The sequence below is a fragment of the Lampetra fluviatilis genome, chromosome 17, assembly GCF_964198595.1.
Source record: "Lampetra fluviatilis chromosome 17, kcLamFluv1.1, whole genome shotgun sequence".
NCBI lineage: Eukaryota > Metazoa > Chordata > Hyperoartia > Petromyzontiformes > Petromyzontidae > Lampetra > Lampetra fluviatilis.
The window spans coordinates 5,797,835-5,810,983 of record NC_136291.1 but is presented as its reverse complement, the minus strand read 5'-3'; the positions used below and the strand labels follow the sequence as shown (position 1 = coordinate 5,810,983).

At 39.2% G+C, this 13,149-nt stretch overlaps 1 protein-coding gene across 8 annotated transcripts in view; it reads right to left on the bottom strand.

Moving 5' to 3' along the window:
- Positions 1 to 12,699, bottom strand: part of HYDIN (HYDIN axonemal central pair apparatus protein) — a 120,359-nt gene extending 107,660 nt beyond the window's left edge. For 7 of the 8 annotated variants that reach the window (XM_078864050.1, XM_078864056.1, XM_078864052.1 and 4 more), the window contains exons 1-7: positions 12,592 to 12,657; positions 11,310 to 11,467; positions 10,215 to 10,340; positions 9,907 to 10,026; positions 9,300 to 9,434; positions 8,595 to 8,794; positions 4,818 to 4,942 (exon numbers count right to left, since the gene is read on the bottom strand). In XM_078864050.1, the coding sequence (XP_078720176.1) occupies positions 4,818 to 4,942; positions 8,595 to 8,794; positions 9,300 to 9,434; positions 9,907 to 10,026; positions 10,215 to 10,340; positions 11,310 to 11,444 (841 nt within the window). In that variant the 5' untranslated portion in view covers positions 11,445 to 11,467; positions 12,592 to 12,657. Of the gene's footprint in view, positions 1 to 4,817; positions 4,943 to 8,594; positions 8,795 to 9,299; positions 9,435 to 9,906; positions 10,027 to 10,214; positions 10,341 to 11,309; positions 11,468 to 12,591; positions 12,658 to 12,691 lie in introns of those variants that run through there. The other variant, XM_078864051.1, reaches the window with a different exon arrangement.
- Positions 12,700 to 13,149: the final 450 nt, after the last annotated feature.

The following is a 13,149-nucleotide window of genomic DNA, read 5'->3' as shown; positions in this document are numbered from 1 at the left end:
GAAAGCTGAACTTGATAATGATGAAGGCAATGATGAGAATTATAAATATGGTTATGATGGTAATTACAAAGATGGTTATAACGATGAATATCATAAATAAAAGTAAAACAAAAAATACTGTACGGAAAAAGTTAAGCTGCAAGTTATAGGAAATGTGAAAATGCTACAGGGCAATCAAGGCATGGGAGGCCTTTAACCAGAGGAAACAACATTATATTCTTGTATGGCAATAATGTGGGTGTTAAAATAAATTTGTTAAAAAATGTAGTGAAAACTCGTAACCAGCATATCCATGCAACCTTTGCGACCAGCCAGTACATTTGTTTGATCTAATATAAAGCCCTGTCTCTCTCTCCACCTTTCTATCGCCTTCACTCTCTTCCCATCACTCTCCTCTCCCTGACTCCCTCCTTTGCCTATACAGTAAAACCTTTGATTGCGAGTAACTTGGTCTGCGAGTGTTTTGCAAGACGAGCAAAACATTTAAGTAAATATTAATTTGATAAACGAGCGAGGTCTTGCAATACGAGTAGTACGTGTATACGCTTTGTCTGCCGAGCGTCACGTGATCACAACTGATATACGAGTGCTTTGATATACGAGTGCTTTGGATTACAAACACGTTTCCGGAACGAATTATGCTCGCAATCCAAGATTTTACTGTATCTCTATCTCTCTCCTCTATTGCATTTGCACAGGATACACAACCAGGGTAGAGGGTGAGTTGGGGATGAGGCGTGACGTCAGCGTGCAGATGTGGCAGTGACGTTACCCTCACTCACGCATAATTGCCTTCCCGTGTGCCAGCCAGTCAGTCAGGAAGACAGGCATCCAGCAAATCTTTTTTCGAATATAGTATGATTTAATGTGTTTATTAACATCTATTATTCATGTGAAAGTAGAATAATGTAAATAAAATTAACGTATAAAGCGATGTACATTACTTACATATATATTAAATGCGGAAACTAAAATGGAAAATAATCAACACATTACATTTGTAAGCAATTCTAGTCATATCAAATGAGTCGACTTTTAACCCCCAAATTAATTACATTTTCCAGGAATAAAACAGTGAGCCCTCTTATGCCCTCTCCACCATAATGCCCAATTGGCTATTCTGCTTCATTCCAGCACACCGGAAATTGTACACTCAAGGGTTAACCTTCATCATGGCGACTGAGCGAATGGAAACTGACTGACAGGCAATTAATGATAAACAAAGCACTCTCTCGTGTTACACGGTGGCCTATCATGGCAACGTTTTAGCACTCGTTTCACAGTGGTTCCCATGGCAACACACATTTATCTCCGAACAATGCAACTCTAACCGGCATTAACCATTTGTAGTCTGGTCACCATGGGAACATGGATTTGTCATGATTTCCATTTCTTTGCCAGCAGTGGCTTACCAAATGAGAAACACAACTGATATTAATCCAACAAGCGTGTGACAATAATCCACTAACACAAAAAGGAGGCTAAATATTCCACCATGTAATTTACTTGACAATCAGTATCTAAGTGCTAGCTAATTGGACGCACGTATTAGAATTTTCGACGCTAAGTATGGGAGGCCTCTATTTTATTTCGATAAAGTTTATTTTCAATGCCGCATTGAACCAAGTGCCCATGCAGATGTGCATGGGTGATACTCACAATCCTAATAAAATGTAACACTCTTCTTTTCACGTTTCACCATATTGTGTGTATGTATGTTGAACTTCTTGCGCACCGTATGGAGCTAACAAATAAATGTACATATGCAGTATTGTGGGAAACGGTAGAAAATGTACAAAAAGTTGCATATTGTAGTTGGACTCTAGTTAAATATGAGCAAACCAAAAGCCACGTTCAAATTTGAAACAAAATATAATAACCATTGGAAGGAGGCCATTTGACAATGTTGCAATTATTAAAGGCCAACCTGGACCAAAGCAACAAAATAACGAGGTAAACAATAGCAGGAGAGAATTAAATGTTTAAGCTTCACTTAATAACAAAAATCAGCATACGGATGTGCCTCAACAATGTTTTGAATGAGTGCATACTACCACCAGATATGACACGCGAATCAGAGACATAGATCGACATTGATGAGAAATTTAACAAAACCAGAAAGGATTGAGTCACACGTTCAGAATTACACTGACAGGAATAAGAGCACGTAAATTAGGGCACACATTCAAATCAAACACATCATATTGACTGTTAAGAAAAGTGTGTGGGTTTGGGCAGAATGCATCGCTGAAATATATGATGGCCAACGGATAAAACTGACAACTGAGTGACAGTCAAAGAAATAAACATACTGTGAGGATAATCACAGAAGAGATCAGAGTGATGAGAGCAGTTAATTTGCAAGAGAAGGTTTGTGGAAATGCGAGATCACAAGGGACGGTGATGTTAAGGGGAGTCCTTCATCTATCAGTTGATCGACAATAGTTAATGTCTCATCATACATCTTTCATATATAGATATATTATTTTTTGCTAGACCTAACATTGTCTACAACCAAATAACATCGAATGCTCCCGATCTTATTTGATCTCAGAAACGAAGTGGCAATGAGCCTGCATAGTGTGTGCGTGTATAATCGCCATGCACAAACAAGCAGGTTGTCATATGGCTGCAGGGATATAATGTGGGCAGCAGGAGGCAGGCCAGGAAACTCCATGTCTCTGCGCCCGCATCAATCCTCCCCATATTCACCAACCCGCACTGACCAGGATGGTCAAGTATGGTCAAATAATCCTCCATTGCCCAAATCACTAGAACACTAGCATGATAAAAATGGCAATACATGTACACACCTAACATTATGTCTATGCAAAATGTGTTAATTACGCAACACACACACCATTTAGAGGTATAAATTAAAGTATGTGAAACCACCGATATTTGCTACCAATGGGAGTAAATTGTGTACAGTACACACAATCACATTTTAACTCAAAGGCCACATTGGTATCTCTCCACAAACAGCAACTAAAAATGGAGGCTTCTTAGGTTCACTAGAACATTAACGCAGGGATGTGTACACACAACCGTATTTACTTTTGCTATTTATAGTGCGTTATCGCTCACAGGTTTGCTCATGTTGGCATACAAATCAAAAGGAAGACTTCCCTGGGGATGGCAGCGTTGGTTTTGACTGAAAGCTATACAGTAGCCATGTGGGTGTGCCGTTCGCTTAATAAAGAGCCTTCGAAAGGTAATACAAGAACCATACGTTTGCAACTGCAGTGTAATGTATATTATACATAACTGCTGCACGTTACTTGGGTGTGTCTCCAATGTAACGTGCATCTTGGTGGAATATATACAACGATGATCATGAGATCATGAGATCATACCTGTACACTATTATAAACCTTAGTCTTGCACTTTAGAGGACACTGATATTTTTATGAGTAAGAGAAGCTAACGCGACTGAAATTCCATCTCTAGCCGTGTGCATTTTCTTCATCATTATCATCAGCCGTCTTGCAGAACATATACATGAACAAACGGCTGTTTTTAAATTAATGGGCAAAAATGTGATCATTTTAAATCAGCCTCTGAGTCGTCCAGACCAATGTTTCACGGCAACGTTTATTGGAGCAGCAAAACTCTGAAGCTTGTGTTCTAATTCGCTACCCTCAATTGCTGCAATACGATTCCATAATACAGTTCTAGCAGCCTGCAGGTAAAACAAGTAATTTGCATAACAGCAAGAGGCTAATTGGGTGATTATTATTTGGACATGTGAGTAGACAACATAACAACATTAAACTATACAAAACCTTACACTTAACGTTATGATATTACAAAACAATTACGAGAAACCTGATACTCCAGTCAATGAGAAAGTCACAGTATAATGGCCATTTGGTGTGTGGTACTCTCCGTCTGATGAAGACTGCTTGCGTTGCGATGGAAACGTCGTGGGTTTTTTGCTTTTATTTTCAATAAATTATTGATATTTATTTTATTTTATTTTCAATCTACGTGACTTTACCGAAAGAACCAAGAATATGACTTACCTATAAATGTAACCCCCAGACACTAGTTTTCATGTATCACTGCAAAATGACAGTGCACTACAGAACTGCTGAATTTTAAGTTATAATCGTGATCAATGTATCGATACCCCATTGATTTCTAATGATCTGCTTAGTTTCTTCTCAACAGGTGGTTGAATATGGGAAAATGGTAGCCCCCATATCTTTCAGAGGAGCGTTACAAGTGTATTGAGATTGATTGCGAGACACGTCGAGGTTTTTAAATGATAGTTTTCTCCACAATGTCTCGTTATTACTTTCGTGAAGTATAAACTGCTTCTAGATTTGAAGCTTTCATGACTGTACGGATTCATACTCTTAGGTTTTTTCGGTAAAGTCACGTAGGTAAAAAATAAAATTAAAAGTTAATAAAAGTAATAATGGATAAGCCCCTCCCCCCTTAACTTGTATTTAAGGGCTGGTCTTTTGGAATTTTCCTCACTTGATGCAGTAATTTAGCTGTGACGGTCCCACCTGATGACAGAGACTTGTGTTGCCTCCGAAACGTCGTGATTTATTATTTTACTTTATTTCCATGATTACTTTTATTCACTTTTAATCTTATTTTTTACCTACGTGACTTTACCGAAAAACCTAAGAGCATAGACTGCTTGGCAGCTCACAGAAACTGCACTTCCTAGATTCAACAGCATGGGAGAGAGAGCGATGATAGACGTGCACATCTTGAATAAAGGACACCGCTTTCACCACAAATATTCACGTGTAAAAAAACACAAAGTCCACAAGCAAGCGTGACTGATGCGGAACTCTCACCCGTGTCGTAGTGTATCCAGAGCTCGGCCGAATGGTCTCCGGTTGTCTGCGGCGTAAAAGCCACAGTCACCTGCGTGCTCTCACCAACGACCAGCGCTCCATACACCGGCTCCACAGAGAACGGCCTGAGCACAACACGCATGTACAAACACCTATTATTGCTGGTCAACACACTTTTTCTGGCATAAGGTATTCCAACGGGTTTAAGGTATTTTGGGGTGCTGATTCCAAATCTGGCATCAAAAAACCTGACGTGTCTATCACGTCAGGTTTTTGAGATATTAAATATTGCATTTTCAATAAAAAAACTGCAGAAGAAAAATATTAAATAAATGTGGATATCTACATAAAATGATATTATAAACACACTATCCTAAAAATACAGCACCATATTTTAACACTAAAGCAGTCACTGACTCGCAACAACTTGCAATCATAAGTGACAGAATAAATTTCTGGTAAAATCAATGAAAATGGGGTATGCCGCTAGCATAAAAATGATGTGATAGAGCAAATCTGAGATCAGATTTGGAATCAGCACCCTGAAATTAGTCTAAAACAGCTGCAAAAGTCCAGGCCAGAATTTTTTTTTTTTGACCAGTGTTATTGCTGGAAAATAATACAAGGAAAGCAACTCTTTATGGATGTATATATATGCTGGACTTCTTTCGCGCCGTACCTAGCCAACCATGGTCATCGGAAGTGTATAGATCACTTTGTCAGTTCACTGCAGGATGAGGACCTCCCCTAACAGTGCAGGTTTATGGGGGTTATATGCCCATACCAGTCAATGCGGGTTGATGATGAAGGGGGAGCATAAACATGGTAGCATAGTACAGTTCAACAATTAATGTTTCTGCACTTTCCTCTGCTGCCCAACACGTAACATTGCAGCCGATAACACCTGCTATGCTTGGTAGTCGCCCATTCAAGCACTATCTAGGGTCAACTCTGATTAGCTTCGAACATGTGATGAAATCTGGCGCATTCTGGGTGACAACTTTTGACACATTTATGCTTGTAGAAGTGCGGCCATGCGTAGTGTGCAAAGCGAGTATCCACAAGGGTGTTATATGCTTCAGTAGATGCGTAATGTTTTCAAAGTTAATGGAGTCCTGGTAATAAAAGTGTGCAACTGGTGAGGTGTGTAATTCAACGATCATTGTGTAACATCATGCATGTCACTTCACTCAAAGAACAAAATGTTGTATTGCAATATAACAATTTGTTTCATGTATTTATGATTTATGATCCGTCTCTTGATTTAATCAACCGATAATTCCTCTCAAATTTTTTTATAACAGTCATGATTTTTTTTATAGGTCTGAAAGTGATGGTTTTAGCTACTCTGGATGAAAAAGCTAAATTAATCATTCATATTTAAAACTATTGGACAAACAATTAATACATCTGCACCTTCCGGGTTTGAAAGCACGTTACAAACAAACACCCTTTTGGAACTTCAAAGGGGAAGGCAAATGAGAGATTGTGGCAGCAATATACAGCAAAGGCACCCTTGAATATGAGCATTTAGAATGTTTCATTACAGCTTATTCAGACTCAGTACCGTACTGTTGTTAAATCAACCAGACAGTTAGATTTCGGGTTGAAGGTTCAGGTTTACATGGTAAAGGTTAGTGCTGACAGTAATCAACTGGCTTTGGCTAAACAGTGCATCAGGCTAAGAATCCCTACATCGTTTAATACCGCCTTACAAGCATGGACTCTTAGCAGTTTTCAACCTCAACATAAAATGACTATTAAATCTTGACTTAAAGCTTTCGTGACTGCAGGAATTCATATTCTTTGGGTATTTCGGTGAAGTCACGTAGATAGATTCAAAGAGAATAACAAAAGACTACGATGTTTCGATCGCAACACAGGGGTCATAAACGAAGTGGGCGGAGCTAGTGATATTAATGTTTGAAATTAGCATAATGTAAGATCGGAGGGTAACGCCCACGACGAGTGCTCGGGTGGCTATGTTAATGTGAGAGATTGGCATGTTAATGGCAGATCGCAGAGCAGCTGTGTTAGTGTGGGCCATTTAACCTGTTCATGTAAATCGGAAGGTGGTAGGATGGGAACATCACAGCCAGTTATGACTTAAACTGGTTGATAACGTCCTTCCAATGATTACTCAGTTTGTACCCATCTTCTCGATTGAAGTTGTGTCTGTGTCTGTATATGTGGATGGCTTCACGAACGATTCTTTGTTGATAGCCAGTAGGTTTGCAAAGTACCTTCGTCTTAGAGAAATAAATTTCTTGTGAGCCCACCGCATTAAAACAATGATCAGCCACGGCCGAGGTATTGGTCCTACCGTGTTTCAAATCTGCCTTATGTTCACGAACACGGTCCGAGACATGTCGCTTAGTTTCCCCAATGTAACTACTGCCGCAGACACAGCTTAGTCTGTAGACGCCGGGGTATTGCATGTCAGGGATCGCATCCTTTACAGATGGGATCAGATCACAAATTGTATGCACTGTGTTAAATCGAACCCGGATCTTGTGTTTGCTCATGATTTTGGAGATCTTTTTGGTGACCCCTGCTATGTATGGCAAGGTAGTAGTTTCGTGTTATTTTTTGTTATTTTCTTTGAACCTATATACGTGGCTTTACCGAAAGATCCAAATAATAAAAATTACTATTTTTCAGTCCTGTACAACAATCCTACAGTATTTTAAACATCTAGCTTATTGCATTGCCATCTTTCCCTGACACTGACAGCAAACCCACTTACTTGAAATTTCTCTCAAATTATCTGCCATTTTCTTGTCAAACTGCACATCCCTTGTGGCATGCCTCAAGGTGATGAAAATTGGCTTATAAATGAATACAATGTGTGCACAAATGAAGAACCAGTGCATTGTGGGATACCATAGTACACCAGCAAATATTCTTGCATTGTGCATTGAGCACAGCTGTGATGTACTGATGTTCACATCAGGCACTTTAAATTATAAGCAATTTTGATATGGAATATATTAGTGGAAGACCCTGCAATATTTAACAATTTAGTGTAAATAACTATTGAAATGAGTCACCTATGGACATCTATTTGACTACAAAAAATTATAAGCTGTGTTGTGATTTCTCAGATGACCACAATGTCATTGTGGACATGAATTAGGATTGTAGATTAATATACCAGAGTAACATGTGTGCTAAATGTGCCATAAATGTCCAGAATGAAGACAACAACTCTGCTGTACCCATGATTCTATAGTCACTTATACAAAGTGTGAATGATAATAATGTCAGTGGCTCAGTCATTGCCCCGAGGCATACACCTTTGTGATGATTCAGCAGAGGCACCTCAGTTGCCTCTTGATGCTCCCACGTTTTATTCAGTTTCACACATCACACGCAGATTATATGATTACTATAAAACAACAATGGAATTAAACGGATTCCCTGCAATGCAATGCCAACAGTTTCATCACAGCTGGTTGCATTGCACATATTCAACTGAAAAAAATGGCCACCTGAGCGAGAGACTGTTTATCACGCAGGCCTGACAAACTTTACAGAGAAAACATTGTAAAACTAAAAACACTAAACTTTTTATATTTTACCAGTTAAGGCTCACTGAGCTATATAGCTCTTTTTAAGACGCTACCTGGCCGCAAATGATAGCTCAACTAAGTGGCTTATCATGTAGAAATCTATAGCAGCCAAAGAACGAGAAATGTGTGTTGAGAAATGCTCCTCTTGATAGGCAACAGTCTCCCTTGTGCACACATTTACGAGTACACGTCCAGCTGGGCTCACCTCTCCGTCTGCAGTGAGAAATTGGCGTGGCAATTGCCAACATTGCGTACGAGCAGCGTTCGCTCAGAGCGCAGCTTGACCGGCCGCTGGGAGAATGCCACCACGTCCGGGAAGTCTAGGATGGCGCGGGACCCGATCGCGCGCACCGGCACCATAAACTTTTCTCGCTCGGTCACACAGACCAACTGATGCGTGTAGTCCTGACAGATAAGTACACAGGTCAATGCTATACAGGTTGTATGGTCTTTCAAATGATATGCTTGCCATTTTAAATTATATACAAATTCGTTAGGGAATTACTTTGTATCGATTTGTGTTAACTTTTTTTTCTGAAAGTGTGCTGAAAATGTAAAACGTGTTTAAAAGTGCTGCACCACTACGATGGTTAGGCACGTCATTAATTACAGTCATCATCATATGTGGCTTTTGCAAGGAATTTACAAAACGGATCACGGATTTGCTGATTTCGGCTATTTTCAAGAATGTAACCCCCGCGATAGGCAAAGTTTGCGTGTCTTGCATGTTAGAATCAATTATTCAAAATTCAGCCTAATGATATGTACATGTTTATTTTTGGCTATATAATTGGTCATGACAAAATATACCAGCGAGACAATATATACAAGCATAAATAATCATAAAATGAATCGATTATTGAATTATAATCCTAAATTGTGACAATGTGAGGTGTGGCTCAAGACAAACCTTTTTCTGCTCAGGTGTGAACACAATGCGAAATGTCGAGGCCATGCCTGGAGCCACTTTGGTGCCCACGTCATTTGGGCTGATGATCTTAAAGTATGGCGAGTCCTCCTGGCTCACCTTAATCAGTCGAGGCACCTGTGGAAATCAACACCCATGTTTACCGCCTGATGATGTCTGGCTTCAGATTCAGAGCTTAACAGAGATATTACCATATTCTGGGTTCTTTCGGTAGTCACGTAGAAGGGAAACAATAAAATAATAACAATATAAAACAAGAAAATTCTCACGACGTTTCGACTGCAACACAAGCAATCATCAATCACGTGTGAAAAAATGATGATTGCTTGTGTTGCAGTCGAAACGTCGTGAGAATTGTATTGTTTTATATTTTTATTATTTTATTGTTTCCCTTCTACGTGACTTTACCGAAAGAACCAATAATATGAATCCCTGCAGTCACGAAAGCTTTAAATCAAGAAATATTACCATCATACACCCGTGAAAATAAAATCGTACTCATATAATAAATTACCATTCAGGACAATAACGTAAGGAAATAGAAAGTAATGAGCACAACACGTGAGAAAATGTGATTGATAAGGCATACCCGGTCATTGTTCCTGAGATTGAGTGGCACCTCATATGTCTCACAGGGCTCAAAGTTCTGGAAGGTGATCTCTGAAGGAAAGGGCTGGAACATTGCTTGATCAATGTCCACCAGTGAAAACTACAAACAAGGAGACGCAACATACAGTTGCAAATGAGTAGACAAGAAATTAAGGCTTTTTAAAGCACATTTCTGCATACGGCATTGTAAAAATATTTAAATCAATGAACACATTTAAAACCAATGAATATTTATTTGACTAGATGACTAAATTATATGCAACGGGAGGTGTCTAAATAACGATTTACCTTTTGGTGGGTAGTCTCATTCATGTCCAGCAGTTGTATAATTTTGGGCAAGTGCATCTCATGAGTGCCTGCCAGCTTTTCTTCTGTGGTCAGTGCCATTTCTTTCATGAACTCTGATGGGGTCACCTAGTGTGAAAGGAAAATAAGCAAAAAAGATAGTGTGGAAAAACCATGGCCCTCAATATCACCGCATGGGGCAAAATAACAAAATATATAAGAAACTCATCAATATCCACGACTGGATAAAAAAAGCCTCTCTATGTTGGAGCCATTGCCTGAGGTGCTGTAAAGCTATACTTCATCTTATTCCTATATGCCTTGATTTATTCATTCCATTTAGTGCCTTGGTCATATATATATTTTTTTTATTCTTTTATGATTTCCATCATATCTTATTGTGTAGCATTGGTTAGTAATTGAAAGATTTTTTTTATGTTTACAGTTAAATATACTTGAATAGCATTACGTAAAAAATGTGAATATTTCACAAAGAATGACATGTTTCATTGTTTGTGATGATGGAAGTGGTATAATATTTGTGCTATGACATAAGCCTATCCATCAAAGCTAAACGTATTATTTCGCATCATCAATTTAACACATACTATTTTTTCACTATCAGTTTAATGTCATTATATTTTGCTAGCTTTGACAAAGGCTGACAAAGCAAGTGAAAGTAAGATCATATATAACAGGAGAGGTGAAACCACTCACATGAAGGGTTGGATCTAGTCTGATGCTTTATAAATACTCGCCTTTCAATAAAGTGCCTGTGAATGTGGCAAAGATTATTATTACCATTATCATCATCAGAGTTGTTTATTTTTGTTTGCATTTTGACTGCTCGTGTTGTGGTTATTGCAAACATGATGCCTTGTATAAAGGTGTCAGTTTTTGTACCAGTTGAAAGGGTAAAAACCTATTACTATTACTAATGTGGCAAAGCTCAATACAATCAAAATACAATTCATCTTTCCTTTGCAAAATGCTAAATTGTTCTATCACAAATTGTTTTTTTTGGTAAAAAAAAAATGCAAAGGGCAAATGGCTCAACTTATAATAAGCACATCACAAGTGGCATTTACAGCCTTTTACCTTGGAGGGAAACTCCTCCCGAGGAACCAGCTTGGGGTTTCTCGGGGCCACCACGCGGGTCTGGAATCCTTCTGGGGGCTTCGAGGGGCTGTACTGCAGGCAGCTGATAGCTGCCTGCTCTCGTCCCAAGGGCATCCTGCCAAATGCGCCCGCTACCCCTGTAGAGGCGCGCTCACACACACGCACACATCACACATACGTGCACACAGACACACGCACACAATGGAAACATTAGCAGCTTCAGAATGAGAAAATGCCCATCTGCCTATGGAGGTCGTCGTCTGCGGCAGACTTATGCCAGATTAATAATGTAATTTTAGAATGTAATTTATTAATCGAGAAAGGATGCTGACGTGGTGCAAATGTTAGCGGACCGGACTTGCAATGCAGAGGTTGCCAGTTCGATCTCGCGGCGCGGCAGCTGACATTGGCAAGGTTTTGTTGTTCTAAGCTTCACGTCCATCCAGCAGTATAAATGTGTTACACCACCAGCCAATCGCTAGGCAGGTCCCGTGTGGTGGGGTAAAGTGTGGGTACTCTTAACAGACATGGTGACGGGCAATGTCACACTTCACTGAGTGATACTTTCGTAAACTTTCATGTTTTAGCGCTGATTTCAATAATAACAATGGAACTGTATATTCTTGGTTCTTTCGGTAAAGTCACGTAGAAGGGAAATAATAAAATATTGTTTTATATTTTTATTATTTCCCTTCTACGACTTTACCGTAAGAACCAAGAATATGAATCCCTGCAGTCACGAAAGCTTTAAATCAAAATTTAAATGGTACCGTAGTCGTAATCATTACGATGCAGTGCATGTAACAGTACTGGTATTATCGATCCGCCCACACGCACAAGATTCGGTTCTAGCGAGACGATGTTTTGTCTCTTATTCTCCTCTCTTGATAGTTAAAATCACAACAATGGTAAAATTGGCATATGATTTTGATAGATCTAAAATTAATCCAATTACACGCGCGAACTTATGAATGTTAAGGGATCAAATTCACGCGATATATTTTAATTTATTGATTAATCGTTACATGTCTAGAAACTCAACACGAATGCCTCACAAAGCTATCACACGTATACAACACTTTTACACCACAACAATCTCAAACATTAGTACATCGTGTTAATTGCAACAGGGATAACCAACACACATGGCAATTAAAAATCATCGGTTGTTCTCACGCTCGCAACTCGATCAAAAATAAATACGAATAAAGCGGCAGATTTACAGAGCGGCTTATTTTAGAACTTGCGATTTGCACGATACCTTTTATTTTCTTTAAAATATTTAGGGTAGGCGACGAAAAAAAACTATAAATTATTCAACTTCCACAAACACGGAGCGTCTCGTCTGGCGTTAGCGTTACCATGGCGACGCGAGCTTCCGGCTGGGCGAAACCATCTACCCATTTCAATAGGGCACTAACAATTAACACGTACAATATGTTTCTTTAAAAATAATATATACACATTGTACGATTTAAACCGAATGATATCTCATACATATTTAGTTTAAATAAGCAGACGAACGACGGTGCGTCTACAATCGCGTTTGGCGCTGCGTCTCATAACAATGGAACGCGTCACTCCCCCCCCCCGCTCTCTCAGCGTGATTTGGTACAGTCCGTCCTGTTGCCGGGCACATTGTTTGTAAACACGTGCTCAGCGCCATGGGCAAGCGGATCACATTAATTAATTCTAGATTTGAAGCTTTCGTGACTGCAAGGAGTCATACTCTTAGGTTTTTTCGGTAAAGTCACGTAGGTAAAAATAATAATAAATGAAAATAAATCAATTAAATCACGACGTTTCGGAGGCAACACAA